This window comes from Manacus candei, unplaced genomic scaffold, assembly GCF_025592945.1.
Source record: "Manacus candei isolate 608988 ecotype Guabito, Panama unplaced genomic scaffold, ASM2559294v1 h1tg000028l, whole genome shotgun sequence".
Lineage (NCBI taxonomy): Eukaryota > Metazoa > Chordata > Aves > Passeriformes > Pipridae > Manacus > Manacus candei.
Window position 1 is genome coordinate 27,110,057 of NW_026138076.1, and position 17,028 is coordinate 27,127,084.

The 17,028-nt window shown below is 37.6% G+C and overlaps 1 protein-coding gene across 4 annotated transcripts in view; it reads right to left on the reverse strand.

The window, feature by feature from the left end:
* Positions 1–17,028, reverse strand: part of MND1 (meiotic nuclear divisions 1) — a 57,911-nt gene that overhangs the window by 15,904 nt on the left and 24,979 nt on the right. For 3 of the 4 annotated variants that reach the window (XM_051790566.1, XM_051790567.1, XM_051790568.1), the window contains exon 7: positions 1,250–1,294. The exons of the other annotated variant lie outside the window; for it this stretch is intronic. In XM_051790566.1, the coding sequence (XP_051646526.1) occupies positions 1,250–1,294 (45 nt within the window). The remainder of the gene's footprint in view (positions 1–1,249; positions 1,295–17,028) is intronic. 4 annotated transcript variants of the gene reach the window in all.

The following is a 17,028-nucleotide window of genomic DNA, read 5'->3' on the forward strand; positions in this document are numbered from 1 at the left end:
ATGTGTTTGTTCAGACACTGTACATTTTTGAAAGTTAAATAAAAGACATTCAAGAAGCTTTATTTTAATCAGCACTTCTCTTTTAGCTTTAACATATACATTTTCTTCAATTTAACATAATTTTTCACTGCAGTATTGACTGAAACTCATTACGTCATTTCTAAAACCCATCATGTCATTTCTAACACCCATAAATTGCAGCATTCCTTAAAAGAGTAAGTGTTCTCTGTCTGCACACCTTAGAAATATTTTCTTCAACCATCACACCTTTGGTTTTAAAACTGTCTCTTCAAAAGAAAAATATGCTACAACATATAACCTAATTGTCTAATTAAAGCAAAGTACTTTCTACAGGCTGAGGCATAACTCCTTTACCTCACTCAAGGCCTTGAGAACAACAGCCTGTCATCAACAGCAGAAAGCCCTGACAACAGAATTCCCAGAAGTTATTTTCAAATCCATAATTTTATTTGCCCATATGCAGTAAACAACCCAGTGCAAATGAAGATATAAAATAATAGTCGAAAGAATAAGAAAATTATATCCTGCTGCATTTTCATAACCAATGATAGTGAACAGTCCATCAGTAGGTCAATTCTAGACAAAAAATTACAAACAACATTCTAAATAATTTAAAAAAAATAAGGACATAGAAATTGCTTGCTCTGCAAAATGGAAATGCAATATAGCAAACAACAGAAAATTGAGTTAAACTTCCACATGAATGTTATCACAATAATCTTCCTCAAAACTGTGCAGCATCTTTCTTGCATGTCAAAAGCTGATGAATTAGTTTGAGAAATATCTAGTTTATATCAGCATCCATCACATGGTAGCAGCAATAAGGTTCCACAAAGCATTCTTTAGAAATAGATGAACGTTCAGAATAGAATTAAGCTTTCTGAATACCTGGGCACCACCATTGCCAGTCTCTATTGTTTTTCTGATTGTAAGAGATTTGAACTCTAACAAGGAAATGAGTTGCAGGTTTTAACACAGTGTGCAGGCCAGCACGAGAAGGACAAATCTATTATGTCATATGAAGTACATTCAGTAACTAAACTCAGAAGATGTAGTCTTTATTTTGAATCATAATAGTTTATAAGCAAAATAAATTTCTGTATTTTTTTTAAGTGAGGACTATCTAACAAAAAATTTTAAAAATTTAATCAAATTTAAAATTCTTAACAATGAGTAGGTTTTTTACTGAAATTGCTCGAATGTGAAGTTATGTCACTGCAATACACACCAGTCCATCTATTGGCTGCCTCCTTGGCCACTTTGTTTGTTTGGCCTGAAACAGAGAAAAACACCAACAACAATAAAAGCATACATCACAGTAAAATCATCCCATAGTTTCAAGACGCAGAGATTAAATTTTTAGTGATGTCATTTTTAGGGAACCACACAATATAGGGAAGTTATTCCACTGCTTCCAAATACTTCTTTTGTTTTACACTTTCAAGGCTTCAGCAAGCAAAAAGCTAAGTTAAAGAAAAAAACAGGATCAAGGAATATAAAAGATACCATATGAATAAATGTGAGTTTTAAAAGTGTATTTTAAAATAAAATAATCCTACTTTGGCTTCCCTGGGGGCTTAATTTTCTGCAGCAAGATTGGAACTAGATACATGGCCTGAAGATACTAGAGGCAGTGGAGATGGAAAATATTTTGTAATTCTCTCTATACATAAGTAATCCATCACCTGGGTATGCATGATTCCATATACATAAGGAAAATGACAAGGCATCAGTCTATCACATTAATCCAAAAGTTTATCATAGAGCTCTGGAAGGTCTCCCAGGCTTTAAGAATCCCCTCAATGAAATGAAGACAAAATAATGTTTCTGGTTATTAAATTTGGCTTAGCAACCTTATCACCACTCCATAACTAAATATGTAATAGTAATTTACCATTACTACAAATAGCTTTTGTATAGCCTCCATGAAGCAAAACTATCAAGAAAAATTCCTCCTAGATCACCTTGCTCCCATTAAAATAAGTACTGAATCAAATCAAGCAGGTTGGTTTGTAATGTGGGAATTTATCAGAATCATTATGGTTCTCACGCCTACACATAACTTAGTTATTCCCAGTTAGTCTTGTTAGTACTTGCATGATAATACTCATTTGAATGGTCAGCATGAAATTTGTCTCCAGGAGGTGCTTGGAAGTGAATATATGATCACGTATCTATTGTTATACAGATTATACTTCAAGCAAAATTAAATTATGTTCAAAAATCACCTGCTAGCACACAGGAAGGTAAGCATTCATTATTCTAACCTTAACACTTCAGTAACTGATGTGAAAAATGTTTAAATTGGAGTAATATGACATTTCAAAACCAGTGTAGTTTCTAAAATGGTCTACAATTAGAAAGTTTGGGCAAAGCATGAAGAAAAGGAAAAAAAAAATGGGCAAAAAAAAGAGTGGGTGAGAAGATGGCATTTTTGCTTGCCTGCATGCATCAGAAATTCAAGTTGTTCCTAGCTTGAGAGAGATATTCCTTTTTTCCTTTGCTGACTGCTAGTTGCCACCTCCACTTGTTCAGTTCCATGACTGGCAGTGCTGACAACATATTTGCAGCTAATGGCATTTGGAACAGTACTGTAGTAAGAGCTTTCACTGGTCAAGATTTAAAATGTTAGTTGTGATACTTCCCTCAGCATTTTTCTGAAATTCTACAGTTAAAGTTGAAAGCTGTATTTGACTCCAAGTAATGAAGTTTGAAATGAAGTGGGGGAAAGTAGGATAGCATTAAACTCATGGATCCAGAGCAGCAAGGTGACAGCATTCTGATGGCAGGGGAACCAACCTACTCCGCAGCATTTGTAAGGTCTCAGCAGAAAGTTCTGCTTTGCTGGAAGCAGCTAACCAGCCTTGCTGTGTGCTTCTCCATCCCACAGCAGCTTTAAGTTCATGCAGCTTTCAGCACACAGCTCTCTGCTTAAAGCCCAGTGGCCATATAATACAGTACATTAAAAAACAAACAGCAGCAGCAAGGTGCATCATCATCCTGCAAACATCGCTCATGTGTGTCAAAATATACATATGTGATCATGTGTTCTGAAAATGTGACTACATACCTCAGTCAGAGAAAAGGCTGAGATGACCAACAGATATATAAGGATGGGCAACAGGGTGGTTAGAATGGCAGTTGCTGCCTATAACTGAGCTGTGGCTAGAAATGAAAACATGGTAGTGAGAGCAGAAAGCTATAGTGTGGAAATCCCACAGTGGGCATCAGTTTCAATTACTTCAATAGCAGAGAAAAAAAAAATAATAAAAACCAAACCAAACAAAAACTCCTGAGAGTAAAAGCTATACAAACAAAATGAAGAAATATTTTAACCATGGCATTCTTTCCATGCACCACCTGAGACTGATCACAGACTGGCAGCAAAGTGTCATGGTAGAAGCAGGGAAGAATCCACAAGGCAGAACTTCAGGATGGTGAAGGTGACATTCAAACAACCTGTCTGAACATCAAAGAAGAGGACTCAGTCCTTCAGAAATTGGGATGACATATCCCCCACATTACTTTGCTGCCAGAGGACTCAGAGTTGGGGAAAAGAAAACCACTTGCAAAGCCTCAGGCACATCACATGTCCCAGAAACACATTCACAAGAGGCTGAGGCAGATGTTTGCTACTTGCTATTTCACATTACCTCATGCCTATGATACATCCATATATATGACAGCACCACAGGGATGCAGGTATGGATTTATTCTACCAAACTGAAAGTTGCCTATACTATCAGGCATATTTTATCAACAGCAACGTCAGTTATTTTGGCAAGTTGCAAGACACTCATGTTTTCCTCACGTCCAGCCTGAGCAAGCTCATGCAAACAAGACAGACTGCATTGTCTGCTGACATCAAGTGAGACTGTCAGTGTCCCTGCTGCAGGATGGCACTGCAGTCTACTTAACCACTACTTCCTTCACTTAAATTTTCCCTTCACATTTCTTTTTTTATTTCGGGGTGCAGGAAACATACCTCATCCATCTTCAGAAACTACTATGTCATCTCACCTCAATTGCTGCCTCTTGGCTACAAGCAGAGCTTTTAGCTATCTCAAGGCAAGATGTAATCCTTTGGGATCAGGCTTAACCTTGCCTACAATTCCACTGTGTGATCTTGTGTGCCTGCTGTAACCAACACCATGCCTGAAAGAGGAACGAGACAGGCTTTGGTAGTCATGGACCTGTGTCACCTGAAGACAGCAGCCACATCTGCATCATCGCCAGCCATCTTCCAGAGGCCTCCAACTCTGTCACAAGAACTGACAGAAATAAAGGAATCTGCACCTTGACTGCTTTCTGGAAGCCTTTTATAGTTGCTTGTTGGGACTTTCACTGGTTTCATCATCTGTATGTGTACATGCATGGAGGATGAGGGAAAGGAGAAGTAGTAAAGCAGACACCCCCCAGACACACCTACTTTATATATGGGTGTAACTAACTGAGGGTCATGCTACTTCTGATTGCCTATTCTCTAGCTCCAGAGGATCACACAGGCATTGGACTTCTGGTTTTTAAACTGCACTGAAAAAAGAAAGTTCAAGATCTAAAGACAGCAATAGCATGGGAACTTAAAAATGTATACTCCAAAGAAGAATCAGGACACCAACTGTGTGATCTGTAAAAAGGAGAAATGCAGACACAGCATTAAGGGCAACTGGTTAATTGCCAAAACCACCACTACCATTGGGTCCCAAACTTGGCTGGAGTCCTGCTGATCCTCCTGCTGACCAGAGCTACTCTAACTGAACTTGATTTTTGGCAGCTACTAAATAGTGCTCCAGTACTGAAGCTGCACAAAACAATGAAAAGGCCAAATGTGCAGTAGAGGTGAGCAATACAGGAAGTAACATTTTCCAGATGCTTCCAAATGTTCTCCTTACCATTACACTCTAGTTACACTCTATCTATACATCTGCAAATAGGCTGACAATATATACAGTTGCTGCCTGGAAACAACAAAATTATCCATTTGTTCTGGATATTACATATTTATTTCACCTACTTGTATGACAGTACATCCATAGACAGTACATCCACTCCCAAGTCTGCAGGATACAAGTCATTTATTTGGCTGAGGCACTCACTTGTACCCTCTGCTGAAGAATTTCAGGCACATTTGGCATTTTCTAAGAAAGAAAATGGAAGCTTGCATTTTCTCTCCAAAACTGAACAAAAGCAACCGCTGTGCATACAGCAAGGCAAGGCCCAGGAACAACATGACTGGCAATGCTTGTCTGTTATGTTAGCAAAACACACCTGGAAATATGCCCTAAACAGTGAAAGGTTAAGGGTCAGAGAGTAAATTCTGACCAGTCCTCGTGGAAGTCTCTTCTTCCCTCAACCTCAGGTATTTCTGGAAAACTGAGGGGAACTCAAAGAGCCCTGATTCTGGGAGCTGAACCATTATCCTAAGCAACTGTGATTGTCCTTACCACAGGCAGAATCCCTTGTATTTCCATAGAAGAAAGCAACGGCAGGGAAAGGAAGGTCCAGGGGGAGGGTATTTTGGAGCAGGCCAGGAGACAGAGCTGACAAAAGGACACATGGACACCTGTCGGAGATGCACCAAGGAGCCTTATAAAGCAAATGAACTGCACCTGGTCAGGAGTGAAGGCCAGCAGCACAAAACATTTACACAGCAATGTTTCTGAACAAGTCTGAACTGGGAATATATATTGACTCAAATCTTAGCACAGTAAGGCCACAATGTTTCTGATCTGGCTCAGGAAGCCCCACAGTCATTCTCAGCATACTGTAGAACTACAGCTTCCTTTTTGCTTTCTTCTTTCCTCCTTCCCCCAGATTCTCTCCCTTTTTTTCATGGAATGGGAAGGTGGTAGGAATTAAAAGTCCTATTTGCATTCCAAAAATGAAGGGCCAAAAGCTGTAGAATCTCAAGTATTTCCACAGGAAGGGAAAACCACTACATGCCTCCTTGACACAATATATATACTAAGTTAGTATTGCTATGAGACTTTGGATATTTTCACAGGTGAAAAACAATTGTGATAGCAACAACCACCACCATCTCCTCACAAACGTTTTCCAAAAAAAAAAAAAAATCTACTTTCAGGTTCTTCCTAAAAGCCTTTTTAAGTCCTGCACATATCATTATAGAAATATTAAGGACTCAGTCATGGAATAGAATTCAGCTCTAAAGGCAACATAAAGTTCCAATAGCTATAGTAAAAAAAAAAATTTCAACAGCCAGAACCAGCTCACAACCACATATTATCTTGGAAACACACAAGGAACTGTAGTGTTCTCTGATCTCCTAGATCCTACTGTGGCATTTTCAGGATAACTTTAAGGATTATTGTAAGTAATATTTTTATGTATAAAAAAAACCTTCAAGGTCCAGGAACCCCTATTTCCATAGAATAACTAAAGCTAATTGTATTTATACAGCTAGCATACTTTAGTGCCAGTTTGGACCTACCACAACTAATGCCACAAGAAAATTTTATGGATTTCCTCACTTAAAAGGCACACAACTACAGAGGAACCAGCACTTTATCAAGGAGACAGTCACCCATCAGCCTGTGGGACTGTTAGCAGACACATACAAAATGTAACTGCAGCCTTCAGCATGTGGGTGAGGAGTAATTTTACAGTGTGAATCACAATTCTTCTGCATGAAATGTAGAGAACAGCTGCAACTGTTCTCAGGGACCAGCGAGGATTATTAGCCCAAAGGTTCTCAATCTATCTCATGAAACTGGTCAGGGCAAATTAATTGCATTAGGTGCATTTGAATTCCTGTAATAATTCTGCATTCACTTAGACTGAATTCAAAGATAAAAAATGGCAACTAACATAAGAAGTGTACATGAACTTGAATCTCTGATGATTCTGATTGTCTGCTGCCTTCTGCAGAGAGTTATCTGTTCTCCTGCACACAGGCTGCCCTCACTTTTCCAGAATCATCATACTAGGACAGATCTATGTTTCCCTACCTCTCCTGGAGCAGCATCACTATAATATAGTTTTCAAAATTTTTCCTACTAATGAAAATACCTCATGCAAATAAAGGGCCCATCTCTAAAGGCTAAGATAGAAGGTGAACATAGAAATTATACACCTGTCATCTACAGAAAGTACAAAATATAGTTGCCTAGTAAGTCCTACTGACATGCCCATTCACAAAATGACACCAGAGACTGATCAAGAGACTGTAGCTTGCCATTGGAGACTATTTATGGCAATTATGTGATGAAGTGGCTTCTTGAAAGTCTGTATTTGAGTATCCTCAAGAATAAGTAGTCTGTGACACTGTCAACAGGGTGAACTGCAATGTGGCAAGAGCTTTAGAAGAATGTTTTGTAATCAGGTATTAGGCAGAGACAAGTCCACAATACTGGAAATCTTTACCTTCCCCCATGCTTCCCAAAGAGCTGTTTCCTCTTATAAGCAGAATAAAGAGCTGCTGTGCAGAAAAGTGATAGCACATCACAATTCTGTCACCTCCTTTGAATCCAAAATAACACATAATTCTTTCCCCACACTCCAGTATCCCACACAACACTTATCCCCATGATATTAATCAACAGTGCTTCAGGATTCATGACTACATTCAAGCCAATGCATAAATATGATTTCTCATTTAAATGACATCACAAATTCAATGGAACTGTTTATACTGACTTCTTTTAGATCTGAATAAAGTTTCAGAACTACAAGAAAAAGCTTTGATGATTTTGAATGCTACCTACTAATCTACAACCATTTTGAAAGGCATAGGACACAATATAAGCTATTTGTGATAGAAAAATACTCAAGAAATTTTGATATACAAATGAATTAAATTAGCACTTCTGCTGCAACGTGTGTGTGTGTATGCACATATATATATACATATATATATATATATATATGTTTACTTGAAAATAAACCTGAGTGAATACATACCATAGTGCCAGTCTGTAGTGCTTGTCTGTATGGTAAGACACAGCAGTGCACAGTAAAGCTACTAAAGAGCTGATCCACATTGCTGGGAACACGGTTTTAAAGGGTCTGTGATCTTTGTCAGTGTGTTTGAAAAAAGTGTCAAGTCTCATCAGCAAAAACTCCTTCTGTCCCATATGAAAAGGTCACACTGTCAAATTTCATCAGGATGTACACAGGGTCTCCTTGAAAAACGTCGAACAGAATTTGTCAGAATTGCTACCAAAAAATTCCTCTATGCAAAAGACATGCTCTTCCACTTAAGTTTACTATATTCATGTGCCTACAGAAAAAGACCATTTGCCTTTTAAATAGTGTCCCTGAAAACCCACACTGAAATCTTAGTGGCATAACTAAAATATATCTATTCTTATCCAAAGACCAGAGGGAAGCAGTATGCTTACAAAACAGAAACAAGCATACCAACTTGATTCAGGGCTGATTCAGGGCTCCCTGAATGGACAACTCCTTCCTCCCCACTTCATTCACTAATAAACTCCATATGTTCAGCACAGCTAAAGTGAATTCACAAAATCACAGAATATGCCAAGTTGGAAGGGACCCACAAGGATCATTAAGTCCATCCCTTAGCCCTGCACAGGATCATACCCAAGAATCACACCATGTGCCTGAGAATATCATCCAAATGCTTCTTGAACTCTGTCTAGCTTGGTGATGTGACCACTTCCCTGGGGAGCCTGTTCCAGTACCCTCTGGGTGAAGAAGCTTTTCCTAATATCCAACCCAAACCTCCCCTGACACAACTTCAGGCCATTCCTTCAGGTTCTGTCACTGGTCACCACAAAGGAGAGATGAGTGCCTGCCCCTCCTTTTCCCCTCATGAGGAAGTTGTAGACTGCAATGAGGTCTCCCCTCAGTCTCCTCTTCTCCAGGGTCAACAGACCAAGTGACCTCAGCTGCTCCTCCTATGGCTTCCCTTCAAGGCCCTTCACCATCTTTGTTGCCCTCCTTTGGACACTCTACAATAGCTCTTATAGTATCTTTCTTATATCATGGCACCCAAAACTGCACACAATATTCAAGGTGAGGCCGCACCAGTGCAGAGCAGAGTGGGACAATCCCCTCCCTCAACTGGCTGGCGATGCTTTCCCTGATGTTCCCTAGGACACGGGTGGCCCTCCTGGCTGCCAGGGCACAATGACTCATATTCAACTTGCCATCAACTTGCAAATTTCTGTGCTGCTGAACTGCATTTTACAAGGAGGCCCATTCCAGAGCACCATGGTTTGTCCAGTTCTGGACTGCAATCTGCTGCATGCCTCGTGTCACAGAAGTTGCAGAGAAAAGTGGAAGGCATTGCAGGAGATCCTCCGATCTCTGTACCCACAACTCAATGCATTTTCAACCTCACCTATGCCATTTCTGAGGTATTTGTAGCCTGTTTTTAAGGTTGCCAGTATTAGAGCTTTCACAACCTTCCCAGACAGTCTAATTTTGTATTTGATTATTGCTACCATTAGTTTTTCACTTAATTTTTATTCCCTCTGTAATTTAAGGCTATTACTTATTGCCAACTTCTCCAGGAACCTGAGTAACAAGCTATTCCTTTCCTTTTTCTGAAGGAGATACAGATATGCAAAATCCACCAGGAGCAACCTTCTTTTGAGCCCTAATTTTATAAATCTTTTTTTCCTCTTAGAATGTGATTGCTCAATGTCTGGTCTTTTAGCTGTACTCTGAACACTTAGTTATAAGAATATATGAATACTTTGAAATAAATTAGGTAGGATATGCAGGTTGGATATCTAACACTGATAGTGTTACGGCTGAAGCTGCACTAATGCCAGCTTGAGCAGGAAGATTATTTCATACATCTCTGTGCTGGTTATACTTCTGCATCTTAGTATGGTGACTTTGCTTTACACGACAAAAATTTTTACCTTCAACCTGTAAACTACTATAAGCCTGATATCTTTTTTCAAACCCTCCCCCCTTAACCAACTGCTCCAGATCATTTGTGTAACACCATATCCTTGAACGCATGTACACCCTTGCACTCACCACTACTGAATTTTATTGTTTTTTAGACTATCTTTGCAATTTGTCATGCTCATTTTGAAATCCCACTTTGTCCTTTGTCCACACAGTCCCTCAGCTGCAAATGTAACAAAAGCATGTCTTCTCTTGTATTATCCAGCTCATCAATATAAATATTGAGCAGATGCAAGACACAACAGACCATATTATAGAGCTTCATCAATTCTACATCCCTTTCTGATACTGAATTGCTAACAAATTATAAAGTAATTTGAGACTCACACTACTGCTGTTTCATCAGGATTGTATTTCTCTAGTTTCACACAAAACTGAGTCAAAAAACCAAACTTCTCCCAGTCTACAGAGGTCTCTTACAGTGGTAGAGAAAAAAACTGTGTTCTTCTTGGTATTCCCAAATTGGTTCTCTATTCTGGATTTTTTTCCTGATATCCTGCTCTTTTCAGTGAAACTAGCTAATAAGATATTAAAGTGAGAGGGGAAAAAACCCATTAGAAATACTCTCAAATACACCACCAGCACCAAGATTAGTCTTGTACTCATACAACCTGCCCTGCAAAAACTCTGCAGTTAAACAGCACTGAAAAAGGTATTTATATTAGGAATATACCCTGATAATATACAGTCCTAGTCTAGATAAACCCATAATGAAAACATAACATACATGAAAACATAAAATATGGAAGATATCTGCAGATATCTGCCAACACATTTTTTTAAAGAAGGCCAGGGAAGACCTCATTTGACAGTTCTGCAACTTAGCACTGAAGACAACAAACTAAAATCCACAATACCTTTCCTGACCTAATTTTGCATTTAGATGTCATGAAAAGATATAAACCAGTATGTTCCTTTGAATATCACTACCATAACTTTATCGAAACAGTCTGAATGAATGCTACCATACACCATTAAGCTAGTAGGTCCAACACTGGGAGACAGAAGCAAAATACTCACTCCACAAAAGCCTTTCTGTTTCATATATAAATGATCTATTGATTAGTTCCATTTGACGCTTTCCTCAGGGCTTTAAAACACAATTTCTAAATCAAGGAGTATGATAAATGTAGTCATAAGTAGCCATTTTCCACATCACAAATTTTATCAAGTGTCTACCATTCCTAAGCAGCTCAACAGCTTTTGCCATAAGGATTTACTGGCTCAGACAATAAACTATTCCCACATATTTCACCCATAACCCTCTAACTCTAGATATTTTTTCTGTCATCCCAATATAAACAAATAAGAAATAAAATAAACAGAAAGAACAAAAACAAGCCTTGTGAGTGTTTTCAATTGATTTCAACAAAGGATAACTTGCCAGAGTAGCAAATTTATTTAAGCATGGTGTTACATGTTACCTACAGATTTGATCTTCCAAGTGGCTCTTTTCTGAGTGTCCAAGTAAAGCCCCAGTGACAAAACACAAGCTGTGTTGTTTGCTTGGTTTTGGTTTTTTTTTGCTTAACCAGCTAAAACGCAGCTTCATTTTAAAGCAAGTTGGCTTAAGTTGATATCCTCTAAGAAAAACAGTCTTGCTAGAATGTGCTTGAGGTACAGAAACACATGCATGCATGTGTCTAAACATTTAGGGCAGTTTTTCGTTGCGGAGTAACCTCTTATCTGGAGTCCAAACACAGAGACAGAGAAATTCTCTGAAATGCAAAGAATAAAGGCCTTTTGCTGAAAGCCAAATGCCCCTTCTGAACTTAAGCTTCCCAGCTGCAGCCAAAAGCCCCATATTTCACTTTAAGCTTTGTGCCTTAGGTATATATGTACAGATACATCCTAAGCTGCCCAGTTTTTCCTGGTCACCTTTCACTCATTATTCTTCATGGCTGTTGTATTCTCCTTTCTTTACAAGGGTCAGAAGCTGCTCACCCATTTACCTACTCCTGTTCCTCCCTCATTCAGTTTTTCCCAGATCCATTTTCTAACAGTTCAACTCACTGCAGAGCTCGCAAAGATGTCCTTTGAAAACTTGTCACCTGACATGGTCCTAGTTGCTCTGAGGATCCCTGGTTGCTCTTCAGGGCAACTACCACAAAACAAACAATTCTGTGAGGTGCATGATAAATTACACATGTATGAAAGCTTTCTGAAGGCAGCAAAAGACTCCATCAGACAGACTTGTTGGGGAGAAAGAGAGATTTCAAAGACCTCAGGAGATTCCATCATGAAAGAAGGGTATCTATACCATCTGTTCCTACCTTGAGCTGAAAACTTGCTTTTATCACTGGTGAACTGCAGCACAGGAATGATGGGCCAAGGTGAGAACTCTTTAACCTACTTTTGTCAGGGAAGGTCCTTAAACCACCACATTATGGTCTCTGGTAATCACAGCCAGATTATGCTTTGCAAGTGTTTGCTCTCTCAAAGGACCAGCATTTTCAATAACTTAAATGCAAACAAGTTTCCCTTGACTTTCAAGATAAAAAAAAATTGGAAGGGCTGAAGATAAAGGAGCACATATTCTGCTTAACCTTGCAATTCCATCTTACTTGCTATGATTACCAAAGGAGCTTGGAGTATCAGTGATCCAAGTATACATTTGTAATTACACTCATCAATTTTACTTAACAGTTAAAAATTTACTGTTACTATATGTAACTATGTTTTCATGGAAGTACATTTATTATTCCTAATTCTTCCTAGAAATTAAATTATGTTTAGTTTTGGGAAAACATTTTGATTTATCTTTTAATGTACCTTTTGAAAAGGTAATTTAATTTGCCAACCTTCCAACTGAATGACAAACCATTCTAAGAACATTACAGGGAGCAAGGAAAACAAAATTCTTAGCTTGATGCAATTAGTTGAGTAAATGTGTTCTTTCCTTATTGCTGCACATCTCTATATATTCTGCTACTCCATGATGAAGTAGGAAAAAGGGGTGGGCATATGGGCTGTGTGGTTTTGTTTTTATTAGTAGCAGATAGTCTACAAGTTACATACTGGAACATACACTGTCTATTTCCTGTCATATCCTCATTCTGATCCTCCGGAGATGAATAGACTAAATATACAATACCCTGAAAGATGAGACTAAGTAAAAAAATGAATGCTTGCTTTTAAAATTATTATTTTTCTACGTACTTTTAAGCAAGTGTCTGGTTCACTCCAAAGAAAGACTAGTTTAACCCTCTAAGGCTAACATAAATGTGAGTGAAGACACTAGTCTAACTTCAGCAGAATGACTAATTTCTGATTGCAGATCTTTGTTAATGATATTGTTGCATAAACTGTAAAAAGCACAGCTCGCCTCTCAGATGCCAGGTGCATATTTCGTGGTCAGTAGCTAGGAAACATCCTTTTAATTGCAAACTGAACATACTGGATCTAGAGGTGATTAAAAAACCATTTTGTCTATAAGCTTCATCTGTACGCTATTGATCTGGGTGGCACCTAGACCAGGCTTATAATTATTTGTAGACATTCACTTTTCCAAGTGAATCATTACATTTTTAAAAACAGATACTTAATAGTTCAATAACTGATACTGCTGACAAGGCTTTTTTTTAAAGTAAACTTTCTGATACTTTTTCTGAACAATCATCTTTGCCACAAAATATAAAATAAAATCCATTAAATCCTTTTGTAAATTATCAGCATTCTAACAAATTTTGAGTAAAATTGATGCAACTCATTTTAAAGCCTCTCCACTAGCCAGGATAGTCTAATCTTCATTTAATTTCTTCACTAGTGTTTCCTTTCTGGGAACAGGGACTATTCCAAGTGTTAGTAAGAAACTCCCAAAAGAATCCAGCACTTGGTACTAAGTTTGTGTAACATGAAGTACATCTGCAAATGTAACAAAGTTTCTAATTTATTTGAGCATAACAGAAGAGAATAGGGGGGTGTATCAACAAAAAAAAAAAATAAAATCCCTCTCCCCCCAAAAAAACCCCCCAGAAAAATAACTCCCAAACTGCAGGTAAATCAACTTTTCAGCATTCAGCCTTCAGATATTAAGATGAATGAAGAAGCTGAAAAATTCAGAACTATTTTCTCATACTGTCTGTATATCCTGATATAATTCTTCACAACAGTTTGTCAAGTTGAAATTTTCAGTGTTTAGAAACATCAGAATTAGAAATTTTGAAGCATCTACAATGAAAAAAGACACTTTCAAGTACATACTACATATACCATAACATTTCCATGGTATTTAGTAAAGTCTGGATGTTATCCCAGAATTTACTTTCACATACCCATTAGTTTTAGAAGATAATCTAACACTGAAATGGACTGGTAGTGATGCCTCTGAGATCACACATTCAGAGAGTCAAAAGGATATCTGTGGTTTGAAATCACATCCATTTCAATCACTTGCCTCTCTTGCTACAGGATAAAAATAAACAAAGAGAGCCAAAGTAAAAAGGTTGACATCAAAATTGCTACATGTGTTGTATCTGGTAGTTTGCTAATTTTTGAGAATACTGTTTGTCTAGACATGTTGAGATCATTGTTTTAAAGGTAAAAGCCTAGATAAAAATTATCAGCAACTGGACACTCTAAAAACACGCTAAATTAAAGAGGAATTCTAACAGGCAACATCTAAGACAAGCCCCAAAATTATTAGCAATCATACCACACAGAAGTCATTTACTCCAATCAGTATGTAACTATGCAGAGGCACACAGTAACCGAAGTACGGCTATCGGGAAAAAAAATAGCTAAGACCCAACAATCTTTTAATAAAACTTAAATCAACACTCCTCTATTTACAGTGAAAGAACAAGAAGTTGGAAATTCTAAAAATGTTTATTTTACAGTGAACACTGAAAATGTTTAGCTGTTTCCAGTTACAAGCTGACCAACTCAGAGTAAAGTCACCATCATTTATACAGTTATGTCGTCAAGACAAATTTTTCTATAAAATCAATTATGAGAAAAATGCTATTAGCTCCCTAACATCTCTCTCTGGCAGGCAGAAAGAATTAAACTTACGCAGCAGGTTAATCTTGATGTTACATGCAGCTTTTTCTGTCGACTTCATAAAAATCTGGAGAAATTATGAACATTGTGAACCATGCCTTTATCCTCTACCATAATCTTTAGAGAATCCAGCAGCATCACACATATCCAACTGCATACATGCATGCTATGTCACATAAGCTTTTTCTACTGGAAGAATCTCTCTACAATGGCTGCTTTCTCATGAGAATATCTTCCACCCTACATAAACATGCCTCAAAGCTGAGAAACAAGGGTTCCATCCTGAACCATCTGCAGCAGGATTACAAGTTTAATAGAAAAGTATAAAATGCCACCTTTTTTTTTTTTTTACTTCCAGTGACTGTTGTCAGTTTTACTGCCTTTAATGTTGAGAAATAATTTATTACTCAATCCTAACTCACACAAGATGTCTTAAAGATTGTTTCCAAGTGGCAAAGACAAACTTCAATCACTGAATTGCAGAGGTCATTAGAAAAGAAAACCCTCCTATTTTGCTATTCTATTTTCACAATACCCTACCTGTAAAATGGAATTATCCAAATATATCCACAAAACCAGACTATTATGCAGCTTCCTCTAGTGGTCTGGCCCTAAATCTTGTTTCTTTTGCTATTTACTCTAGTTAGTTGTTATATAAAAATACTTAAAAGTCTGTGTTCAAATGCTGTAAACTTGGGTACGCGTTAAGAGTTTATAATTCAATGCACTTCTAACACAAAAGACATGGAAACTAAGCCAAACCATACAGCAAAACATTTGTAACTGATATGAAGAGAACAAGCAGTGAAGTCAGCAAAAAACAGAGTTAGTATTTTAGTATTCCAATCTGCCCCCTTGTGAATACGCATTATAGTATATTTAGTTACATGGTCAAACTTGACTTTCCCACCACAAGATTCAGGAAGCAAGACAGATGTTCTGTTTTTAGCTGAGTCTTCAGATATTTGCTATGAATCATCCAAACTTTGTTTTGACCCTGAAAATAATATGTGTGTGTGTGCATGTGTTTTAATAAGGCTTACCACTGTGCAATAGGTTTGTTTCTGCAATACTTCTTTGAGGGAATGAGCGACTAAAAAGACGCAGGAAAGCATTCCCCAAATTTGAAGGCCACTGAAAACAGATGACAATTTGATACAGCCCTAAAATACCACAAGAAGAACCAAAGCAGCTCTGTGATATGGGATGAGAAATTAATAGAGTGAAATTTTATATTAGACATCAGAAAGATTTCCTCAGAGGTTGAACTCATTAAGGAAAAAGAAGGAAAACCCAAATGCAGAACGTGACAACTGCCCATTACAAAACACATTTTATTGAACAATCCAACTCTTTTTAAGAGTGCAATTTTATAACATAACAGCCATCTCTAATTTCTGACTTTAAAATAAGGTAATTTAGAGTTAGAAATCTGCTCAGGTGATCTAACTGAAAATAATCACAATTATCTAAATTGCACAGAAGTATAAAATCATATCACTCACTTGCAGTTCAAAAATACTTTAAAATCTGTGAATAAGTAACTTTTATTATAAGGTTTTTCTGCAAAGCAGCAGCCATAACTTTTATGTCTAGCTGAATGCCTTTCATTGCCTGAGATTCTTTATTGCCTTCTTACACTAAAAACCATAACTTCCTGCAGCTTGTTCTGCCTTTGCATTTTTCCGTACTCTGAAAGAAGAGAAATACCCCCAACCCTTTTTTCCCATTTCCCTCTTTCCCTTAAATCCTCTAAAATTCCATTCAGCTTTGACACAGACCTTAACTCCCCCAAATTGACATGACCATTTATTCACTCATACATTGCCAGCAACAATGTGCACTACTACTTCAATAATAACTGACAAAACATATAATGAAGTAGAAACTATTTTTAAATTAAAGGTCAAGGACAAATTAATTTTGAAACACTACTGCATATTGCCCCTGCAACAGTGCTAACCTCACCAACTCCCTTAATTGCTCATGCCTCCATCACAGAAGTTCACATGGACCTTCTACATACTTTAACAAAAAAAATCCCAAGCAACCAAACAAAAAAACCCCAACAAACAAACAAAAGACAAGAGCATAAGT